Source organism: Canis lupus, chromosome 4 (assembly GCF_048164855.1).
Source record: "Canis lupus baileyi chromosome 4, mCanLup2.hap1, whole genome shotgun sequence".
Classification (NCBI taxonomy): Eukaryota; Metazoa; Chordata; class Mammalia; order Carnivora; family Canidae; genus Canis; species Canis lupus.
In genome coordinates this window covers 14,412,176-14,435,908 of record NC_132841.1, presented here as the reverse complement: position 1 = coordinate 14,435,908, position 23,733 = coordinate 14,412,176, and the positions used below count along the sequence as shown (strand labels likewise).

Sequence of the window (23,733 nt, the reverse complement as noted above, 5' to 3'; positions counted from 1 at the left end):
AAAATAATATAAAACCTACCTAAAAATTACTTTAAAATGGGAAAAACATATTTTTAAAGATTTTGTTTATTTATTCATGATAGACGTAGAGAGAGAGAGGCAGAGACACAGGCAGAGGGAGAAGCAGGCTCCATGCCAGGAGCCTGATGTGGGACTCGATCCCGGATCCCCAGGATCACACCCTCAGCTAAAGGCAGGAGCTAAACCGCTGAGCCACCCAGGGATCCCTGGAAAAAATATTTTTAACGATCTTAGAATAAGAGCACCTATGGAAACGACACAGAAATTGTTTGGATTAGCTGGTGAAGAAGACCTACATGGTAGGTTCAGTTAATGTAGACAGGAGAGCTGAACTCAGAACTGAAAATGTAAATGCACAGAGTCAACCAACACTTGGCTTTGGGGAATTGTTAACATGTGGGAATTTGGGACTGAAGATTTTCAATAGATGCCAGAAATATGTATTTTTATGTAAAACATCAAGATATTTTTTTCTTATCCAAGCTCCAGACTTATAACTTATGTAAGCTGTTTCTCAAATGTATGCCTGGTGGTGGTGGTGAGAGCCAGATGACAGCGCAGAGTGACGCTGACACCACTTTGCCACCATTACCAAAAATAAACAAGTCAATGATTGTGGTCTCTTCTCTTGCAACTAAAAACAAACAAAAAAGCAAAAGTATCTTCTATGGCATGTGTCCAGTTGAAAAAAGAGTAGATAAATGTCAAAAGCCTTAAACTTAACATTTATAGTGTCTATAATACAAATATGAACTTCCATCTTCTTTTCCTGTTTAATTATGCTCATTTTTACTTGTGGCAAGCAAAATATTATTACGTCACACATACACACTGACGAGTGTTGAGTGTATACACATAAAACTGAAGAGCTTGGAGATGGAGAGTTGAAAGTCTCTAGCAAAGGCGAGGTTGGACCAGCTGCTTGGAGGTGTCAGCTGGGGTTCTGGAGTAATGTTCCGGGGACCCCACCCTCCCAGTCTTAACCAAACCTCTATCTCTCTCAGGAAACTGTCAGTCAACTTTCCACATCTTGCTAATGAAGTGAATTTTTCAGGGAGGCAAGAGGGGGTGATGCACAGGATTTATGAGAATATAAGCACCAGCCACTTCTGACTACAGAGCTACTCTTTCACTCTGGGACGTGTAATTTCCCCAAATTACTGATAAAATGACAGTAAAGCAATGAAAACTTTTAGGAAGAGGGACGCCTGGTTGGCTCAGTGGTTAAGCATCTGCCTTTGGCTCAGGGTGTGATCCCAGAGTCCTGGGTCAAGTCCCACATTGAGCTCCCTGCATGGAGTCTGCTTCTCCCTCTGCCTATGTTTTTGCCTCTCTCTGTGTGTCTCTCATGCATAAATAAATAAAAATCTTTAAAAAAAATTTTAGGAAGACACTATAAATACTAATTTGAAATTTGTTTCATCTGGATTCTTTTCTATCTGTAGGAATTTGAATGAAGCAAAAAACTAAATAATAATTAAAAACTGGTTTAATTAATGGCAATTGGTTCCTTTCCCATAGCCTCCCTCCAGATTGTCTTTTATAAGTTAGATATATGAAATATTGCTGGATAACTAAGCTTTCCTATATCATTCTAAGGGGAGCTTAATTATTATCGAACATTTTTTTTCTATGATAAACTTCTTTTGAAACTTTCTTGGGATAACTTCAGAAATGAAATATTTGTTGGATAAAAGCAATTCAAAAATGAATGGATTAAAAATCTGAATAATTTTATTACTAAAATGGTATTAATTAGAGATGCAAAGAAAAAAGAAATTCTTAGATAATTGATTAAAATTCTAGATGTAACTGCACTTATCAAGCACAAAATACATTTATATGACTATTTCCTTATGTTGAAATATAATTGACACTTTAAAATTGTTTTTCTATGTCTAATGTCTATCTATAGATAATGGCTTTAAAAATTAGGAGAGTTATCATTTCACTTATCTAACTGAAATATTTGCTCTTTTAAAAATCACATTTAGTTATGTGATTAAAATATGAAAGATTAAACCATTTAAATAGTAAAGGCTGTTAGAAGCAAAATTTATCTTCAAAAATTTAGGGTAATGAAAGAACATGCTGGACATAATTAGTTGGAAGACTTAACATGGTACCTTATAACTGCTACTTACTGGCTAGGTGATCTGAGTTCCATTTTCTGTATCTATACATGAGAATAAGACCACTTTTCAAATTTATAGTGCTGTTGTGAGGCTCAAATAAGACATGCATCCCAACCACTTGGTAAACTGAAATGATATGTACATTAGTATATTATTATGTGTGTATAATGCTTTCTAGAATCAGCCTAAAGCTGGCAACTTTTGATGTAGTAGTAGAGACGGTGAGTTCTCACTCACTGGGGCTGATGCCAGTGACTTTAAGGAGTTATTTAATCTTTCTAAATCTCATTTATTTTTCTTATTTTTAAAATGGGGAGAATAATAGAACTATTTCAAGGTTGTGTGTAAATTAAACAAGACAGAATTTGGAAAGCAAATGCACTGTGACTGGCACAAGTTAATCCTATCCAAATGTTATCTATTACTAACATTCCTATATTGGAGAAAACGGTTCAATTTCATAGAACTAAGTATTCTATGGTTACTTACTAATATTCATGTTATCTACAAGGGAATAAATCTAGGCCCATGGGCCTGGAAAGAGGTCAAATGCCCCATCTGATTCTCAACAGCTTGTCCCTGGTCAGGCTCTGGAACAACTCAAAAATGTATAATGTTTGTTTATAAAGATTTATTTATTTATTTGAGAGAGACAGAGAGAGCAGGATTAGAAGGGGCAGAGGGAGATGGAGAGAGAAACTTCAAGCAGACTCCACCCTGAGCATGGAACCCAACCTGGAGCTTGATCTCATGACCCTGAGATCAGGACCCGAGCCAAAACCAAAAGTCAGAAGCTCAACCGACTGTACCATCGAGGCACCCCAAAATGTATATTGTTAAGAGCACTGTACAAATCCTATGTAGCATAATCTTTTAGTTTGATCCAATTTGATTTCAGATGGGTTGTCTGCAGTATGCCTTGTAGTACAAGTTTGAGACAAGGAACAGATCAGAAACTGAATCAGTGGAAAAGACAGTCCCCTCACTAGAATTTTATTAATGGTCAACCACACTACAGCTAACAACCCAGATTATGTTCTTCAGGGCTTTTTCTATTAAAATGTTGCTGGATGGGAATGTTCACTGTGGGCTCAGGACTCTACCACCTCTTAGTTTAAGTATAAACAGACTTTACCTCTTTCTCTGGCATGCATGGCTAAAATTATATTCTTTCCCAATGATAACTATAATCTTGTTAGGTTTAAAGGTTTGAGGGGATTTTTTTTTTTTCTGCCAAAAGGAAAAATTAGATCTCTTGCTTTTTTTCTGGTTAGGCTTTACATATGTACTTTCACTCTCTCCTAGTTTATGAGGAGGCTGGATGGATCCTGCTCAAGTTTTTAAAATTCATTTTTGAACTGATATCAACAATATAAAATTTCACATAAAAGAAATATTTTGAGTCAGTTGTACGTTATGGAAAAAATTTAAAATGGAAATAACTTGTCAAATTTGGAATGTGAGATTCATGAAAATGTTTTACTTTTCTTTATTCTGTTTCTAGTTTGTGAACACTCAGCTAAAGTGTTGCAAAGCATAGGACTGTTCACGTCATATATTCTATTTTACAATTTAATTTTAGTGTAGGTGATATATTCACATGGTTCAAAAAACATATGTGAATACATATTGTGAAAAGGCTCCTCAACCTTTGTGGTCACATGCCCAGTTCCCACACTCTTCCCTCCAGAAAACTTTCCCCAGTGTTACTGAGAAATAATTAATATATATCACTGTGTAAGTTTAAGGCACACAGCATGATGGTTTGATTTATTGTGAAATCATTGCTGCAATGGGCTTAGCTAATGTTCATCTCCTATAGATACAATAAAAAGAAAAGAAGGAAAAGAAGGTAAAGTGAAAAAAATTCTTTGTAATGAGAATTTTTAGGATTTACTCTCTTAACAACTTCCCTATATATCACACAGTGGTATAACTGTAGTCATCATATTCATTATATCCTAGTACTTATCTTGTAACTAGAAGTCTGAACTTGACCACCTTCTACCTCTGGTAACCACAAATCTGATCTCCTTTTCTATAGGTTTGATGTTATGTTTCTTTTTTTGTTGTTTGTTTTAAATTCCACATGTAAGGGCGATTATACAGTATTTGTCTTTGTCTGACTTATTTCACTTAGCATAATGTCTTCAAGTTCCATCCATGTTGTCACAAATGGTAGAGTTTCTTTGGCTTTTATGGCTGAATAACATTCCATTGTTTTATATATATATTTCTCACAACTTTTTTATCCATTCATTCATCAATAGACACTTAAGTTGTTTCCATATCTTGGCTATTGTAAATAATGCTGCTATGAACATGGGAGTGCAGATATCTTTTTGAGTTTGTGTTGTTGTTTCCTTTGGATATATTCCTAGAAGTGAGATTGCCAGACTATGGTTGTTCTATTTTTAATTTTTTAAGGAAACTTAAAGCTGTTTTCCATAGTGGTTGTACCAGTTTACAGTCCCACCAACAGTGCACAAGGGTTCCCTTTTGTTCACATCCATGACAGCATTTGTTATCTCTTGTTTTTTGATGATGGACATTCTAACAGGCATGGAGTGATATTTCATGTGGTTTGAATTTGCATTTCCTTAATGACTAGTGGTCTTTTCATGAACCTGTTAGTGTTTTGGACATCTTCCTTGGATCTTCCTTGAAGGATATCTTCCTTGAATAGAGATTCAAGTCTTTTGCCAATTTTTAAATTGGGTTATTTATTTTTGTTCTATTGAGTTGTAGGAATTCTTTATGTATTTTAGATACCTACAGAAAGTTTTTATTAGCTTTTTCTGTATTTTCCTAGTGTGTGTGTGTGTATACATATATATATATATATATATACATAAAACAAAAACACAAATTCTCATTTTTGTCTTTCGTAAACAAAAGCACACAATTCTACAACTTGCCTTACTTAATAACAATATACGATTCCCCATATAATACCTAAAAAGCATTCTCATTCTTTTCTTTTTACTGCTGCATAGTATTCCATGCTACATATGGGCTAACCCTATTGATAAACTTTTAATTTCAGAGTAGTTTTAGCTTGACAGAAAAGTTTCAGTAGTATCACAGAGGGTTCCTATATACCCCATACAGTTTCCCATATTGCTAACATTGCTGTGGTACATTTGGCACAACTAATGGACAAATATTGATACTTCACTATTGCCTAAGTTCATATTTTCTTTGGATTTCTTTAGTTTTTATAAAGTCTTTTTTTTTCTATCCCAAGACCCCATCAGACTTGCCCTGGTTTTGAGAAGACTGGCCTTGACGGTTTTGAGAAGTAGTAGTTAGATATTTTGTAGTATGTCCTTCAATTTTGGTTGTCTAATATTTTTCTCATGATTAGATAGTGGTTAAGGATTTGAGGGAGGAAGTCTACAGTGCCATTCTTATCATATTATATCAAGGGCATATGTTATTTGACATAGCTCTTGATGTTGCCAGCCTTAGTCACCTGGCTAAGATAGTATTTATTAGGCTTCTCTACTATAGAGTTCCTGTTTTTCCCCCTTCCCAAACTGTCCTCTTTCGAAGGAAGTCACTGTGTAGCCCATACTTAAGGGGTGAAGAGTTGTGCTTTAACTTCTTGAGGGTGAATTATCTACATGAATTATTAGGAATTCTGTATTTTACCTAGTTGATTATTTATACAAATCATTAATTTGTATCAGCATGGATTCATGGATGCTAATTTTATACTTTGGACTATAATTCAATACTACTATGTTGTTTTGTTCAAATTGTTCCAACTTTGGACATTGGAAGCTTTTCAGTTGGCTTCTCTATTCCATTGACATGCCGACATCATTTTGATTTTTGAGCATTTACTCTTGGCCACTGCAATATGCCTGACTCATCTTTTATGTTCCCGGCTCCAGGTCTACAATCAGCTATATCTCTAAGGAGCCTTGGTTCCTTTTATTGAGAATTAAGTTATAAACCAAGACCCGGTTCCTGGGTATGCTCATTGATACTGGATGTCATTGCTTCTAAGCCATCTCCGTGGACAGAGCTAAGAAGAATATGTGTGTACATTTGACAACTATATATCTGTATCTACATTAAGTTAAATATGAGTTCATGCTGATGTCTCTAAGTGATATTCCTAATTTTTTTGCCTTTACAAACATTATTGCAACTAACAACTTTACATATGTATGTATGTATGAGAGGATATGTAGGATAAATTCCCAAAAGTGGAAGTGCTGGGTCAAAGGGTACATTGGAGTACAAAGGGTACATTCATTTTTTTTTCACTGTTCAAAATCATCCTTATTTATTTGGTTACTTATTTAATTATTTCCCTCACCCCCACCCACCTCCCCGAGGATAAGCTCCAAGAAAGCTGTGATGTCTCCCCTGGTACTTTGCAGAGCGTGGCAGATAGAAGATGCTCCATTAGGATTTGCCATATGAGTGAATTGGCTTCTTTCCATGTGCAGGTGCCTTAGCCTGCTCCTGCTGGAGGGTGAATGGAGACAGGGAGGAGGAAGCAGGAGACCCTTGAGTGTGTACTTGGTGGCTGGTTCAGATGTCCTCGATTAATCTAATTCTCTTCATTGGGCCTGGTGCAAAGATTTCTGCTTGGTTGGAGAAGAGGGGCTGGGCTCTGGGAACTGCAGCCCCAGCCCCCGAGCTCTGGAGCCTGCTGTGCCAACCCCCTCCTCCATGGCCAGGCTCTCCCAGTTAATCTGCCTGCCCACAGACCTTTTTTTTTGCGGGGGGGGGGGGGGAATGCAACAACTTTATTGAAAGAAAAGTGCAATGAATTTTGTCAACAGCTTAAAGGGGGAAATTAGACACCTCCCCTCAAGCGCAGGACCAAGTGCAGAGTGGATTCCTTCTGGATGTTGTAGTCGGGCAGGGTGCGCCCATCTTCCAGCTGTTTGCCGGCAAAGATCAACCTCTGCTGGTCAGGGGGATGCCCTCTTTTTCTTGGATCTTCCCTTTGACATTCTCGATGGTGTCACTGGGCTCCACCTCCAGAGTGATGGTCTTACCAGTCAAGGTCTTCACAAAGATCTGCATTCCCCCCCCGAGGCGAAGGACCAGGTGCAGAGTGGACTCCTTCTGGATGTTGTAGTCGGACAGGGTGCACCCATCTTCCAGCTGTTTGCTGGCAAAGATCAACCTCTGCTGGTCAGGGGGGATGCCTTCCTTGTCCTGGATCTTTGCCTTGACATTCTCGATGGTGTCATTGGGCTCCACCTCCAGAGTGATGGTCTTACCAGTCAAGGTCTTCACGAAGATCTGCATGCCCCCCCTGAGGCAAAGGACCAGGTGCAGAGTGGTACATTTCTAAATCTGATAGAATCTTCATAAGGGGGATTTAAATATATAGTTCCATTAGTAATACAGGATAGTACCTATTTTCTTATAGCTTTGACAGCTCAAAATGCTATCAAAATTTTACTTTTATCAATCTGATATATGACAAATGACATTTGTGTGTAGTTTTAATTAGCATTTTCCTTATTATCTTTAATACTAAACTTTTCATTTGCTTAAGAATAACATGTATTGTGGCACCTGAGCAGCTTGGATGGTTAAGCGTGGGACTCTTAGTTTCAGCTCAGGTCATGATCTTGCAGTCATGGGATTGATCCCTGTGGTAGGCCCTGCACTCAGTGCAGAGTTTGGAATTCACTTCAGATTCCTTCTCCCTCTCCTTTTGCCCCTCCCCCTTCATGTGCACTGTTCTTTTTCAAATAATAAATCAAACCTTAAAAAAAATAAAATAATCACTTGTATTTATTTAGTCATATCCTTGACTTACTCTTCTATTGCATTATTGGTCTTTTTCTTCCTGTTTCTGCGTATTCTTTTTATATTATAGAACTTAATAGTTTGTTGGTATCTGTAATAATTTCCCCAGTTTCTTATTCTTGTAATTTTTCTTTTGTTATAAAGTTCTTCCCCATCCAAGGTTGTAAGAAATTAATCCATGTCTTCCTACAACATTTTTATAGTTCTAATTATTTTACATTTATTTATTTTAAGATTTTATTTATTCACAGGAGACATACAGAGAGAGGTAGAGACATAGGCAGAGGGAGAGCAGGCTTCTCACAGAGAGCCTGATGTGGGACTCGATTCCGGACCCCTGGAATCATGCCCTGAGCAGAAGGCAGATGCTCATCTGCTAAGCCACCCAGGCGACCCTAATTATTTTACATTTAAGTAGAAAAGTGACCCACTTGGAATATATTCTGGTATATGGACAGAGAGGGGGCTGGATTCAATTTTATCTTTTCTAGACAGACACAATATTATTTACTGAATACTACATATTTTCACCATAGATTTGAGATGTCATTTTATTAAATACTGAATTCCAATGGTTGGGTCTATTTCTAAACTTTTGGTTCTGTTCTTTTGGTCTATTTAGTCATTAACCACTGTGTTCAAATACTTAAGATTTTATTACACTACTACTACTGCTGCTAATAACAAGATATGCTATATAGCTCATTACACTTTTTAAAGACAATTTGTATTTGCCTATTTTCCATATTTTTGTTAGAATTACCTTTCCTAGTAAATCATCTCTAGGCCAAAACATCAACAACAACAAAAAACTCTGTTGGTATTTTTATTGCAATACTAATATTATACATTAACTTAGAGAGATTTAGCATCTTTATGATGTAGAGTGTTTCCAAGAATGTTGTAAGGCTTTTCCAAATGTTGAAAACTTCATTGTGACCTTTAAAAGTGCTCTGAAGTTCTTTTAATATAGGATTTGTACATTTCTTTTTAAAGTTTATTCTTAGTTTCTCTTTTTTTGTTAAAGCATATATATTTTTTCATCATTAAATCCCTTTCTTTTTCTATGTAAATACATATTTTTAAAATTATTAGATTTCCTCAGTTTTTACTTAATATTCTTTTTCTGTACAAAGATCCCATCTAAGATACCACCATGTACTTAATAGTCTTTAATAGTCTCCTGAGGAGTCTTTAATAGTCTCCTGAGGTTCCCCTAGAGTGATCATTTCTCAATCTTTTCGTGTTCTTGATAACCTTGTCAGTTTGAGAGGTACCAAATAGTTTGTACAATGTTTCTTAATTTGGGTTTGTCTAATGTTTTCCTCTTGGTTGATAGGAATTATGGGTTTTGATAACTTTGCCTATTTTTGATAGGATTGTTTTTTTGTTTTCTTTCGAGAGTTCTTTGTATGTTACAGAGACAAGACTTGTAAAATATGTGACTTACAGATATTTTTTCCCTGTCTGTAGCTTGTCTCTTCATTCTTTTATAAGTAACTTTTCATAAAACCAAAGTTTTACAATTTTATGAAGTCTAATTTATCATTTCTTTTCCTCTATGTGTCATGTTTTAGGGGTTATATCTAAGAACTTCTTGTAAAACCTTAGGTCATGAAGATTTTCTCCTAGTTTTCTTCTAAAAAATTTATAGTTTTACATTCTAACTTTCTATGATCAAATTAGAGCTAACTGTATCAAGTGAAAGGTTTAGGCTGAGGTGTACTTTTTAAAAATATAGATAGAAGTTGTTCCAACATTTGTTGAAAAGGCTACACTGTTCTGTTGAATTGCTTTTGCATATTTATATAAAAGAATCAGATGACTATTTTTAAGTCAGTGTATTTCTGAATTCTACCTTCTGTTCCATGATCTATGCATTTATCCCTTCACTAATTCAACATTGACTTTATTATTGTAACTTTATAGTAAGTCTTAACATTGGGTATATGATTTTTGCAGCTTTATTCTTATTTTTTGTTTTAGATATTATAATTTATTAGCCATTCCATATAAATTTAAAAATCAGCTTGAATATGTCTAGAAAAAAATCCTGCTGGGATTTGGATTGATACTGCATTAAATCTACAGTTTGGGAAGCACTGACTTCTTTACCATGTGGAAACTTCTAATCCAAAAATATAGTATATTTTTCATTTATTTAGGTTTTATTTCTTTTGTCATCATTTTGTAGTTTTTAGCATACAGATCTTGTACATTTTTTGTTAGATCTATACTTAAGTATTTCGTTTTTTGAGCTATCGTAAATAATGCTATTTATTAAAATTTTGGTATATAATATATATTGCTAGTACATTTAAATACAATTGACTTTTGTGCTCTGACATTATTCCTGCAATCTTGCTTAATTTACTAGTTCTAGGATTTTTTTTTTATTGTTTAATTTTTTACATAGACAATCCTTTTATCTGAGAACAGGGGCCGTTTTATTTTCTCCTTCCTCTTTATTTCTTTTTCTTACCCTATTGCACTTATTGCTAAGACTTTCAGTCCTATATTGAATAGGAGTGGTGAGAGTAGACATTTTTGACCCTGATCTTACAGGGAAACCATCTGGTCTTTCACTAAGTATAACAATAGGTTTAGATTTTTTTTTTTTTTAGATGTCTTTTATGACATTGAGGAATATTACTTAGTTTTCTTACTCTTCTAAAATAATGAATGGATGTTGTATTTAGTCAAATGCTTTCTCTGCATCTATTTATATGTTAATGTGGCTTTTCTTCTTTATTTACATTGATGAGATTTTCAAATATTGAACCAGCATTGAATTTCTAGGATAAACCCCAACTGGTCATGTGTACTACTTTTTTTTATATGTTGCTTGATTCATTTGGTAATATTTTGTTGAAAATTTTTTTAAGTTTATGAAGGATCCTAGTCTGTAGTTTCTCCCTCCTCCCACCTCCTTTTGCTCTTGTTGCTGTTCTCCTCCTCCTTCTCCTCCCCCTCCTTCTCTCTCTCTCTTTTTCTTATTCTCTGTTAGGTTTTGGAGTAAAGACAATTCTAGCCCCATAAAATGTGTTAGGAAGAATTCTCTATTTTTTTTCAAATTTTATTTATTTATTCATGAGAAACACAGAGAGAGAAAGAGGCAGAGACACAGGCAGAGGAAGAAGCAGGCTCCATGCAGAGAGCCTGACGTGGGACTTGATCCTGGGTCTCCAGGATCATGCATGCCCTGGGCTGAAGGTGACGCTAAACCGTTGAGCCACCTGGGCTGCCCAGGAAGAATTCTTCTATTTCTGGAAGAGATTATGTATAATTGGTGATATTACTTCATTAAATGTTTGATAGAATTTTCCAGTGAAATATCTGGTCCTGGAGATTTTTCCTAGAAGTTAAATAATTCAATTGCTTAAATAGTTATAAGACAATCACGATATCTATTCATCTTGCACAAGTTTTGCTGGTTTGTGATTTTTGGAGGACGTGGTTCATTTCCTTTTTGTTTTCTAATTAGTGTACATAGTGGTTTTTTCCTAATGCTCTGTTAATGTCTGCAGAGTCTGTAGTGAATCCTCTTTTTTTTATACCTGATAATGATACTCTGTGCCTTTTATAGTTTTTCTTTCCTTAGTCAAATTTTGCTTCATGTTTATCAATTTTATTGATGTTTTCAAATATCTAGATTTTGGTTTCATTGATTCTACTTTTTTTTTCAATTTTATTGATTTTTGTTCTTTATTATTTCTTTCTTTTCTGCTTGATTTTTGCTTATTTTTAAAAACTGGCTTCCTGAGGTTTAAGTTTAGTTTTTTTTTTATTAATTTTAGATTTTTTTCTACTATAAGCATTTAATGATATAAACTTCCCTCTTATCATTGACTCAACTGTACCACATAAATTTTCATGTTTTCTTTTCACTTATTTAAAATCTTTTCTAATATCTGCTGAGATATATGATCCATATACTATTTAGAATTTTGTCGTTTAATATCTTTGAAGATTTTCCTGAAATATGTGTTATTAATTTCTTGTTCAATACCTTTGATCTGAGAACATATTTGTATGATTTTAATTATTTTAAATTTAAGGTTGTTGTATGACCCAGTATATGGTCCACCTTGATCATTATTCCATGTGCATTTAAAAACAATGCCTATATTCTGTAATTGTCAATTAGATCCAGTTGGTTGATGTTTTCCTCTTGGTTTAGCCTGTTTGTTGCCCAGTCATCCTCTTGAAATTATGAATTTATGCCTTTTGTCAAATTTGGGAAATATTTAGCCATTGTTTCTTCCAATGTTTGTTTAGCACCATACTCTTTCTCCTGAGACTAACAATATATGTCTATTAGAACTTTGGTTGTCCCACAAGCCCCCAAGGTTTTGTTCATTTCTTTGCCAAGCTTTTTTTCCCTGTGTTTGTTGTTCAGATTGGATGACTGCTATCATTCTATGTTCAAGGTCACTGATTTTTCCTTTGCCTACTCTCAATTCTGTGATTTCTATCTAATGAGATTTTATTTATTTATTTTTTTAATAAATTAATTTTTTATTGGTGTTCAATTTACCAACATACAGAATAACACCCAGTGCTCATCCCGTCAAATGTCCCCCTCAGTGCCCGTCACCCACTCACCCCCACCCCCCACCCTCCTCCCCTTCCACCACTCCTAGTTCGTTTCCCAGAGTTAGGAGTCTTTATGTTCTGTCTCCCTTTCTGATATTTCCCACACATTTCTTCTCCCTTCCCTTATATTCCCTTTCACTATTATTTATATTCCCCAAATGAATGAGAACATACACTGTTTGTCCTTCTCCGATTGACTTACTTCACTCAGCATAATACCGTCCAGTTCCATCCACGTTGAAGCAAATGGTGGGTATTTGTTGTTTCTAATGGCTGAGTAATATTCCATTGTATACAATACTAATGAGATTTTAGTTTTGGTTATTGTATAATTTTGTTCTAAATATCCATTTGTTTCTTCTTTATACTTTCCTTTTTTTTCATGGTTCTTTTTATTTTAACATTTATTTCAAGGATGTTCACAATTATTCATTTAAGCACTTTTATAATACCTGTTTTATAAGTTGAGGATTTTTTATTTTTTTATTTTTTTTATTTATTTTTTTAGTTAAGGATTTAAAAAAAATATTTACTTATTCATGAGAGACATAGAGAGAGAGAGTCAGAGACTTAGGGAGGGAGGGAGGAGGGGAGAAGCAGGCTCCCTACAGGGAGCCCAAGTGGGACTTCATCCTGGATCCCAGGATCAAGCCCTGAGCTGAAGGCAACCGCTCAACTGCTGAGCCACCAGGCGTCCCTATAATACCTGTTTCAAAGTCTTTCACATATAATCTCAAAACTTATTTCCACTTATTGTTGGCATCTATTTATTATTATTTTCCATGCAAGTTGAGATTTACATGGTTCCTTGTTTGCCAAGTAATTTTGGCAATGGTGTTGAAAGATTATTGTTTAGAGACATGTAGTATTCAAAGATTCTAAATATATTTGTTCATTTGTTCATTAGGGGAAAAACAGCCAAAGTCTGTCTGATCAGTTAATACCATACAAATTCTTTCATTATCAAGTAGAACTATTTTTTCTTCTATTGGTACAGTTATTTATCTTTAACATGGCACTACATACTTACATATAAGCAAAGACAAAATTCTCCCACTTGCAGAGAAGGAAAATAATACTTTCTTCTCCTCATATACAAGAACTACCAATTCTTGGGGCCCCTGGGTGGCTTCGTTGGCTAAAGCGTCTGCCTTTGGTTCAGGTCATGATCCCAGGGTCTTGGGATGAAGCCCCTGGTCCGGCTCCCTGCTCAGTGGGGAGCCTGCTTCACTCTCTCTCTCTCCCTTTGCTGCTCCCCCTGCTTGTGCTTTCCTCTGGTTCTCTCTCAAATAAATAAATAAAATCTTTAAAAAAAACGAATTACTAATTCTTCCCTCATAAGGGTGACTAGGAGAAGGAAGGATGAATAAGGCACGAGTGGCTTCTGTTAGTTTTGCCAATTCACTTAAAATTTCTCCTGCTAGAAACTGAGGGAGGGAGGAAGTGAGGCAGGGAGGGAGGGAGGCAGGGAGGGAGGGAGAGAGGAAGGACGGAAGTGGGAAGGAAGGGAGATGGGAAGGAATGAAGGGAGGGAGGGAGGGAGGAAGGGAGGAAGGGAAGGAAGAAGGAATGGAGGTAGGGAGGGAGGGAGGGAGAGAGGTAGGAAGGAAGGAGCAAGCTTTAAACTGACATAAACATGTCTTTCAATTGAGACACAAATACCTTTGTATTCATAGTGCTCAAGGCCTTTTGATTATATACTTGGAGATTCAGGTTCTAGTTTTGGCAGTTCTCAGCTTGCAACCTTGTTCACTGGACTCCTTGCTCACCTTTGAGGTAGTGGTTATAATAGAACTCCCATGCAGGAGTTGCTCTGAAGTTCAATAATGCATGTTAAAGATTAGAACCAAACACATAGAGCTGGCAATATATCAGTGATAGATTTCTTTCTTTTCTTCCTTCCAAGAAGCAATTATATTTATTCTGAAACAACATTTATCACACTTAAAACTGCTCTAAGGAAGAATCTCCAAATTTCCTATAGTAACTCATTCCAATATTATGTAAGAAAAAAAGTCACAAAATCTAAGTGCATGCGAGTAATGTCTATTTAATAAAGTTTAGATATCGACTAAAGTACCTCTTCTCATTAGTCATTCTGAGATATCCCAGTAATACTTGTAGGTAAGATGAAATGAAAACAGTTCAAACAATGAAAAATTACCTAAATAAATGTGAACTACTTGACATTTTGGGGATGATGGCATTGATAAGATTTTTAAAAATCTGGCTGTCAGATTTTCATATCTTTGGCAAGTTAATTAAGAGAACTTTAGCTTGTTAAATACTGTTTGAAATTTTACACTTAATGAAGGTATGAACTATATATCTTTGCTCGATCCAGAAAAAAAAAAAAAACCATAATTGTCACTGAAGGAATTACAATAATTTTATTGTTCCTAATTTTAGGAACTTTTCCTTAAGAAAATTAGAAAGTGAACTAAATTTTCTTTTCTTAAAAAAAGAAAAAAAATGTACTTACTTCTAAGATTATGAAGTAACATATCTAGTAAAGTCATAAATTTTATATATTGAATAACAGAAAAGTCCATTCCTCTAGCCCACAAAAATCCAGATACATAATAATCTAGTAGAATGGCTTCCTTTAAACAGGTGTGAAGGTTTTTGAAATTCAAAATTTTTTTCAGTTTTCTGTAACAAAAAGAAAAATCCAGACATTAAAATCAGATCAGCAAATGGTTCCTTTCCTAAGTTTTGAAAATGCAGATATTTTTCTTGAATGAAAATTCTATAATACCCTTAATCTAAAAATATCCACAGTTCTATAGAAATCCTAAGTCCAAAATGACATTCAAAAGGGAAACAGAGGAAAAGGAAGAGATACAGCAAGTTCAAGCATTCCTGTTGCTCCTCTTCCTCTCCTTCCTCTATTCTTGTAATTCTCCTCCTCACCTTCCTCCTTCTGTCTTCAAAGTACAGTAATTTTACTAGCATTTTCTTCTCTGAAATTCAATATCTTTTTCCATTTATACAATCAAGATTGTGTCTGACAACATTCTGGAACTATCTTGTTAAACAAATATCTGTCCTGTTTTCTAAACAATTCCAGTTGTGTATATTTTACTTATTTTGTCTATCGCTGTAATTTTCCATTAAACTTCAAACATTTTTTTCAAATCATTTCATTTTATATACTTTTCTCAATACTGTTTTCTAGGTCCTTTGGTGTTCTCAGCAGTGTTACTTCTCCCTTGGGCTGCTTAGAGAGCTCACCTCCATAAGATCTTTTCTTTTCTACTCTTTGCTTTTTAATATTATTTATCCCCCTTTAATTTCTTATCTATTCCTTGAGTTTTTATAATCTGTTTTATGCTCTTGTTGTGATTGCTTCATAGGGTTTTTTTTTTTTTTTAATTCATGGTAAGTGTTTGGCAGTATAGACTCTTCATCTGCCATCTCCATGCAGTTCTTTTTAATTAAATATTTGACCTAAATATTTGCATGTGTTCTTTGTTTTTCATTTTCATTTTTTCAGTGTTTGATTATATGAAAATGAAGGCAACTATCTGTCTCAGAGTATTTCAGTGAAACTTCTTTGACATCCCTCTATCCTTGCTCTTCCCCAACCCCCTTCACCACTTCCCCTAGTACCATTTGAATCTTAACCTTCAACTTGAATTGCAGGGCTGAATAGTCACCATTTCTATTCTTTGTTCAGATATTCCATCCCAAAGGAGGTTATGCAGGAAGGAATTTGGAGCAAGATGCTATTGCAGTTTGAGTGCAAAGTTCCCATAAATTTAGTGGCAATTTTGTAAGTTTTTCCTCTGGGTTTAGATAAAGAAAGATGGGATATGGGAAAGGACATGCCACAGCTGTGGCATCAGAGACTACAGGGAAAGAAAAAGATGCTTAACAGGGACTTAGGAAGTTGTGCTATAGTGATATGTGATATAACTATCTACTTTGTCTCACCAAGAATTCCAGTAAAAGTATTACATTATTCCTACATGCTCTTGAAGTTGAAGTGCATCTTATTTTTTTAGATGATGACATTCAGAAATATGCCTTAAGGCAAGAGCTGAACAGCTCAGGGAGCCCAGTTATGGAAGGTTATTAAAAGATCTCTCAGGGTTATTTCTGTATTTAAATAGTTATTTTCAATTTAATCCTTAACCTTTTTCCAAAAAGGATTCGTGTGGATCTGTAAAAAAATCAGGGTTATATTAAAAGCATGAATGAATGATAATAGTTGGGAGATCATGGGAAATGTAATCAGACATTTAACTTTGCTTGAAGTGTACTCTAGAAATATGTTTTAATGATACTATAATGTTTCATTTGGTTGGCTGCTTTCATGAAACATAATTTTTAATTTTAAAAGGTAAGGAAATGTGCTGATTTCTTATAATTTATTTAAATAGGTTTATAGCTTTGTAGACTGTATGGCATACTTCTGTCACATGGTGACAGGATACCTAAATTATATTTCTGTCATTTTGAAGGGTATATAATCCCCATTTATAATAATGCTATTTTAAATGGGAAGCGAATGACTGATTGCAAATATTTCAGGATTACTGTTACAAAAATCATATAAAGAACCTCAAGAAAATTACTTTGCAAAGAAATGGCTCCTGACATAACATTATCATTTATTCAAAATTGATATCCTAAAATCTGAGATTACTTCAGGTGAATTTATTAATGAGACAATCTAAAAGGTCAACCTACATTGAACCTAATTGTTTCCATACAGTTAACTTCTGTATCACCCTCTGTATCATTTCCTTCATCCTAGATGTAACCTCTTAAAGATTAAAAATACCTTTAGAATTTAAATATTTGACAATAAAGAGCCAATAAGTGGGGAAAAAGAAAGACTGTCACACAAGGTATGGTACACAGTACAACTTAAGATGTGGTGAGAAATAAACAAGTCTAAAAAATTTATTTTCAATACCTTTTTATTTAATATTAATTGCATTTAATATAACATCTTTTGATATTTCATACAAATAAATTGTAAACTATATTAAATGCCTGTCATTTGCATATTATTTTGCCTACTATAAAATACCTATTTTTTGCACTTCAATGATCAACATTTGGGATTATCTAAAAATGGAAAATATTTTACTTAAAGCATAATCAGTGATACTAATATAATGAATGCATTTTACTAATCAATTTTTAAAAAAGATTTTATTTATTTGACAGAAAGAAAGAGCACAAGCAGGGGGAGTGAGAGAGAAGGGGGAGAAGCAGGCAGCCTGATGTGGGGCTCAATCTCAGGACCCTGGGATCATGGCCAGAGCCAAAGGTGGGTGCTTAACAAACTGAGCCACTAGGTGCCCCTACTAATCAATTCTGTTACTAAAAAACAGAATTTCCAATGGACATTCATTTCTATAAAAATGCTAAAATTACTATGATAAAAATGCTATGTTTAAAAATCTGTGAAATTATTAATTGACTAATACTTAAAAAGCTATATAGCTGGTTAGCAGTATGGCCAAATCACAGATCACCAGGATTTCTAGCAAGATTTGCAAGCCCTGAAGGTGAAGAGCATCCTGGGAAACGCCTGTCAGTGTCATTTGCCTGCTCTTAATATGCTTTCCCTTCTCAGATTTCTCTTCCAGCCAGTACATTTGTCATATTTCCTTCTCAGTAGTAAATCACCTCTATTCCACAATATTTGTAAGATTTGCAAATGATAGCCACTGACAGTCATTTTCTATTTGTCCATTATGGTCCACAATACCCTCCTAACATCCAGATGACTGGCTTGGAGAACAGACATTACTGTCCAGAACATCACATCTCTACACATTATAGTCAATCAGGCTTCCATTATTAGAGCAAGATAACTTTTAAAATGACTGATTCTCAAAACACATTTTAGGAACTTGGGTGTTAGATATATCTGACTAGAGTTCTAAGTAAATGATTTGCTGGAGAAATCAATGGCCTTAAGAAGGAGATGTACATATATTAGAATTGTTCCCATAAATTCAGTTATATTCACATTTTTAGGCAAAATACATGAAATCAGAGTATTTAGTATAGCTTCATATTCAAGAAAAATCACAGGTGGATGGCTAATACTCAGGATTTCCAAAATATTAAAATGTATATTAATATTACAGAAAATGCAACTTATTGTGATTATGAGACAGAAAACCTTAAGATTATTGTGCCTATTGACAGTTCTATGAATGAAAGAGAAAAGTAAAAGACACCATATGTTAAAGACTGCTTTTCACTGTTAACATTACCATGTTAGTCTGAAATGCATTTCTCCCACCAACAAGACAGCTGAGCAGTGTAAAAAGTCAGTTGTTTGATAATTTTGGTGTTCCAGACTTGAAAGTGTATATATATATATACATATATATATATACACACACACATATATATCTTTGCATGATATAATAACAATTCTTCTGAAAAAAGTTTAAAATATGTAACAGCATATCACGATCATTTATAGATGCAGAACTAGAACTGTTTTATATTTGGTTGTAATATTGAAGTGCTTACTGTTGAACTCCATCCACGTCCTCTGCTAGCATTTCAGTGATTTGAGCAACTGAAAGAAAATCTGGAGACAGAATCTTTTCATGCTCCTGGATCTCAGCCTCTCTCTACCAAAAAACAACAACAAAAATAAGTGTAATGAGTTATTTCAATCACATTTACAAATTAATCCAATGATAGCAATGTTCTGTGTTCTAGTTGCTATCAGAAATAAAATTTAAACACAATTTTCGATAATCATTTTTCTTTCCATTTTCAAGTAACTATCTCTCTTCTTAAAAGTTCAATATCTAGCTAATCTTATGCATATATTTAAAACTGGGTGATGGCTTTCAATTAACAAACTTTTCTTTGGTCTTTATTTTTTTCATCATGATAGTGTACTCTTTCTTTTTTTAAAGATTTTATTTGACAGAGAGAGTAGAGGGAAAGAGTGTGTGAGAGCACAAGCAGGGGAAACTGTAGGAGAGGGAGAAGCAGGCTTCCTGCCCAATGTGGGGCTTGATTGCAGAACCTTGGGATTATGACCTGAGGTGAAGGCAGATAGATGCCTTCAGATGCCACCAGGCAACCCCTTCTCACCTGTTTTGTAAAGTTTATTCAGAAATATTCTATTGTTTTTGGCACAATTATATATGGGATCGTTTTCTTAATTTCACTTTCCACTGTTTCATTATTAGTGTATAGGAATGCAACAGATTTCTGTACATTGATTTTGTATCCTGCAAATTTACTGAATTCATTTATCAGTTCTATATATAGTATCATGTCATCTGCAAACAGTGAGTTTTACGTCTTCCTTATTAATTTGGATACCTTTTATTTCTTTACGTTGTCTAACTACTGTAACTAAGGCTTCCAGTACTATGTTTATTCAGCATTGAATAAACATAGTACTGGAACGTGATGTAATGAGCACTGGGTATTATTATATAAGATGAACCACTGACCTCTACCTCTGAAACTAATATACAGTATATCATAATTAATTGAATTTAAATTTAAAAAAAAAAGTGGTGAGTGGACAACCCTTGTCTTGTTCCTGACCTTAGGGGAAAAACTCTCAGTTTTTCACTATTGAGTATAATGTTGGCTGTAGGTTTTTCATAGAAGGACTTTATTATGTTAAGGAATGCTCCCTCTAGACCTACATTGTTGAAAGTTTTCATCATTAATAGATGCTGTACTTTGTCAAATGCTTTTTTCTATGCTTATTAAAGTGATCATATAGTTTTTAATCCTTTCTCTTACTGATGTGATATATCATGTTCATTGTTTTCTGAATAGTGAACTACCCTTGTATCCTGGGAATAAATCCCACATGATTATGGTGTATGATTTTTTTTAATGTATTGTTGGATTTGGTTTGCTAATATTTTGTTACGGATTTTTGTATCTATTCATGAGAGATACCGATCTGTACTCTTTTTTTTGTGGTGTCTTTACCTGGTTTTGGTATCAAGGTGATACTGGCCTCAGAATGAATTTGGAAGTTTTCCTTCCTCTTGTATTTTTTTGGCATAGTTTGAGAAGAGGTATTAATACTTCTTTAAATGTTTGGTAGACTTTGCCTGGGAAGCCATCTGGTCTTGGTCTTTTTTGTTTTCTGTGGGTGTTTTGATTACTGGGTAGATTTCCTTGCTGGTTACTGGTTTGTTCAAATTTTCTATTTTTTTCCCTTGCTTTAGTTTTGGTAGGTTACATGTTTCTAGGAAATCCAACAAGGAGACATCCACTCAGCAGTGACTAATCTGTCACATGTCTCACTGAGATCCACCGGGCAGTGTCCAGTCTGCCATGTGACTCACTGAGACATCCATCTAGCAGTCTGTTGCCTATCTCACTGAGACATTCACTATGTCTCATTCAAGGAGGCAACATCCACCCAGCAGTGACCAGCCTGTCACGTCTTAGCCCTATAAGCTGAAAACCCAATGCAACTGGAGGTAGCAGGACCACTTCTTTATTCTAAGAGTTTTGGTCCTCAATAGGATTGGCCACCAATCCTCAATGCAATACCAGCATCCCAGAATTACCATAAAGAGAATTTACCCAACAATGAAAAAGAAAGAGTTAGAAATCTGGGCTCTATTCTATTTTTTTTTTAAAGATTTTACTTATTTAGTCATGAGAGACACAGAGAAAGAGGCAGAAACATAGGCAGAGGGAGAAGTAGGCTCCCTATGGGGGAGCCTGATGCAGGACTTGATCCCAACGGGACCACAATCTGAGCCAAAGGCAGATGCTCAACCACTGAGCTACCCGGGTACCCCTCCAGGCTCTATTCTAGGGAAAACATGTGGTGGATCAAACATGCTGCTTATGGGGAGAACTTCCCAAAGAGTCACCAATGGGCCAATCTTCCCCAAATGTGTCTTGTTATCTACTGGCAACAGTCTAAAACCACTGTGGAGGTTTGGAGCACTGGATGATCAGTCTCATCTGTGTGTTCTCTGCAAGCCACAAATAAATTATCATGGGAGAGATTTCCCCTATGGATGCTACATGAGGAATAATCTCTGACATCTTCCAATGGGAAGAAGCAAGTGTTCCTTTTCTTTGGAGCTGAGTGATTCAATCTCTTATGCCAGCTAATAGTTTTAAGAAAAACCATCCAAGAACTGAAGCAGACAGTCTTACAATTAAAGTGAGAATAAAGTTTCAGAGCCAGCTAAAGCAATTCAAAATATAGGGAATGAATAGAGAGTGAGAAGAGGGAGTGAGAACAGGTTCCATATCAGTTCTCCCAGTTTTCCTTTTCCCCAGAGAACAGACCAGTTACACAGAGAAGCACAGAGACAGAAATTACATCAGCATTAAACCAACTCTGTTTCACAGAGGAGGACTTACCAATCCTCAAAGGTCAAATTGTGCTATGCAGACTTAATTTAGGGTTACCATTGTTCCTCAGAGGGTCACTTTATAATCACCAAGATGATGCAGGCAGCCCAGGTTCAAGAACTCAGACTGGGTCCCACAGGACCAGCCAACTGGGTCCTTGCCTTCATGCAGGATGGAAATCAAATGTAAGCCAAGAGGAAGTAAGAGTAGAGTTTATTGGAAGACATAGAGAGAAGTGATACAGACAAAGCATCTGGAAGACTCAGAAAGGAAAAGGAGTATGAGTTTCATCTTTGCTTGGGCATCTGGACTTTTTATGGAGAACAATGGTCTGGTATATGCATCCTCTTAGGTATCCAAGAACTGATTGAACAAGAATGAGTCAATTTGCGAACTTTAAAAAATATCTACATATTCCTCATTGAACTTGGGGCTCAAAATGAGGCAAGGACAAGTAAAAAAACTTGCTAGCCTCAATAACTTAACATCTAGTGGAAGGAACAAACCAAGGGTGACTTTAGACAAGAAAATAAAATGATAAGTGAGCTGTAGTAAAGGGACAAGAATAGAGACAGGACAAAGAAGGGACCTCCTATAAGAGGAAATGGACTTGGTGAGATTTGGCAAGAATGATGGAATGAAACAGCAACAGGATACTTGGGGACTGGTTCTCTAAATATCAAGTAATGCATATTGTGATGCCTTGGGTACAAGACAGGAACTAGTTGGACCTAAGTGGGAAGTGAGCATTGGGAACATACTGTGAGAGATCTTGAATAAATATTTACTGAGTGATTACAAAAGCAAGTTACTGCACAAGAGATCATAAATATTTTAGACCCTTGCCTGGTCAAAGAATGATAGGCTCAAGAGTTTGTTCTTAATAGTACAGGCAGTAAGGATAACCCATGAAGTTTTTTTTAGCAGTGAAATGACAAGATAAAACTGTCCTTTAAGGAAGGGTGATTTGTAGGAGGGTGAAGGAAAGAAAGGAGCAGAGAAAGGACACAGAGGAGAGTTCAATGAAAATGTCTTTGAAACGGGTCAGGAATGAGGCATTGGGCTGTACTGGGTTCCTAGCAGCGTACACGAAGAGAAAGGGGTGATGCAACATATTGTATCTGGGGGACTAAAACTGGGAAGAATGAATAGTTTGAGTATCTAAAATAGATAATTGAAAGGGAAAGGTGGTGATTCTTGGGGCCTCCAATAGCTGAGTCCTTTTGTTCAGAGTACAGTCCATAAAAACCATATGTGGCATTCTTGTTACACCAATAAAAATAGAAGCATTGGAGGATGATGCTGGATTTAAGAAGGCTATAAGACAAGTTTGATTTCAGTGGTTGAGTTTAAGGGTGAATATACATATCAAGGAAGAAATGTTTAAAAGGTAATGAGAGATGCTAGACTCAGAAAGGTCTGGCTTAAAAATGTTAGTTTAGGAGTCACTCCAAGTGTGAGAGTGGTGGAAACTGCCCAGAGCAAAGGCATGGGGAGAACAGCTGTGAATGGGGGTGGAGGAGGAGACTGAGAAGCAGAGGTAAGCAGTAGCTCCATGAAAATCAAGAACTGTGAGATTTGCGGGGAGGGAGAGTACAAAAGTTTTCAGTTTGGCAAATAGTTATTTATCCTTCCATGTGAATGGGTTCCAGTAAATAAGAAGAGCAACAAAATGCTTTGCTATAATTAAAAAGATCACATCCCACATTTTCCTTATTTCTTCCCAAGAGTAGAAAAATCCCAAAGATAACAGTTATTGGTAATGGTAATCAACTTAATGTCTGTATTTAATTTTTGGGAAAAATCCCAAAGATAACAGTTATTGGTAATGGTAATCAACTTAATGTCT

General features: G+C 35.4%; 2 protein-coding genes and 1 long non-coding RNA gene across 5 annotated transcripts in view; 1 reads left to right on the top strand and 2 right to left on the bottom strand.

The window, feature by feature from the left end:
• LOC140631886 (uncharacterized) overlaps positions 1 to 23,733 on the top strand; it is a 158,603-nt gene that overhangs the window by 24,345 nt on the left and 110,525 nt on the right. Inside the window, exon 2 of the long non-coding RNA XR_012029407.1 lies at positions 17,721 to 17,823. This is a non-coding gene — a long non-coding RNA (uncharacterized lncRNA). The remainder of the gene's footprint in view (positions 1 to 17,720; positions 17,824 to 23,733) is intronic.
• The window catches only part of CABCOCO1 (ciliary associated calcium binding coiled-coil 1), a 117,537-nt gene that overhangs the window by 86,504 nt on the left and 7,300 nt on the right, over positions 1 to 23,733 (bottom strand). The window contains exons 1-3 of one of the 3 annotated variants that reach the window (XM_072823212.1): positions 15,022 to 15,160; positions 14,309 to 14,462; positions 2,166 to 2,282 (exon numbers count right to left, since the gene is read on the bottom strand). In XM_072823212.1, the coding sequence (XP_072679313.1) occupies positions 2,166 to 2,265 (100 nt within the window). In that variant the 5' untranslated portion in view covers positions 2,266 to 2,282; positions 14,309 to 14,462; positions 15,022 to 15,160. Of the gene's footprint in view, positions 1 to 2,165; positions 2,283 to 14,201; positions 14,463 to 15,021; positions 15,192 to 19,046; positions 19,151 to 23,733 lie in introns of those variants that run through there. The other 2 variants (XM_072823211.1, XM_072823213.1) reach the window with 2 other exon arrangements.
• On the bottom strand, positions 6,908 to 10,488 carry LOC140631656 (polyubiquitin-like). Its single transcript, XM_072822888.1, is given in 3 exon segments — positions 6,908 to 7,100; positions 7,103 to 7,475; positions 10,426 to 10,488. Coding segments are annotated over 3 exon segments (564 nt in total). The 3' UTR covers positions 6,908 to 6,972.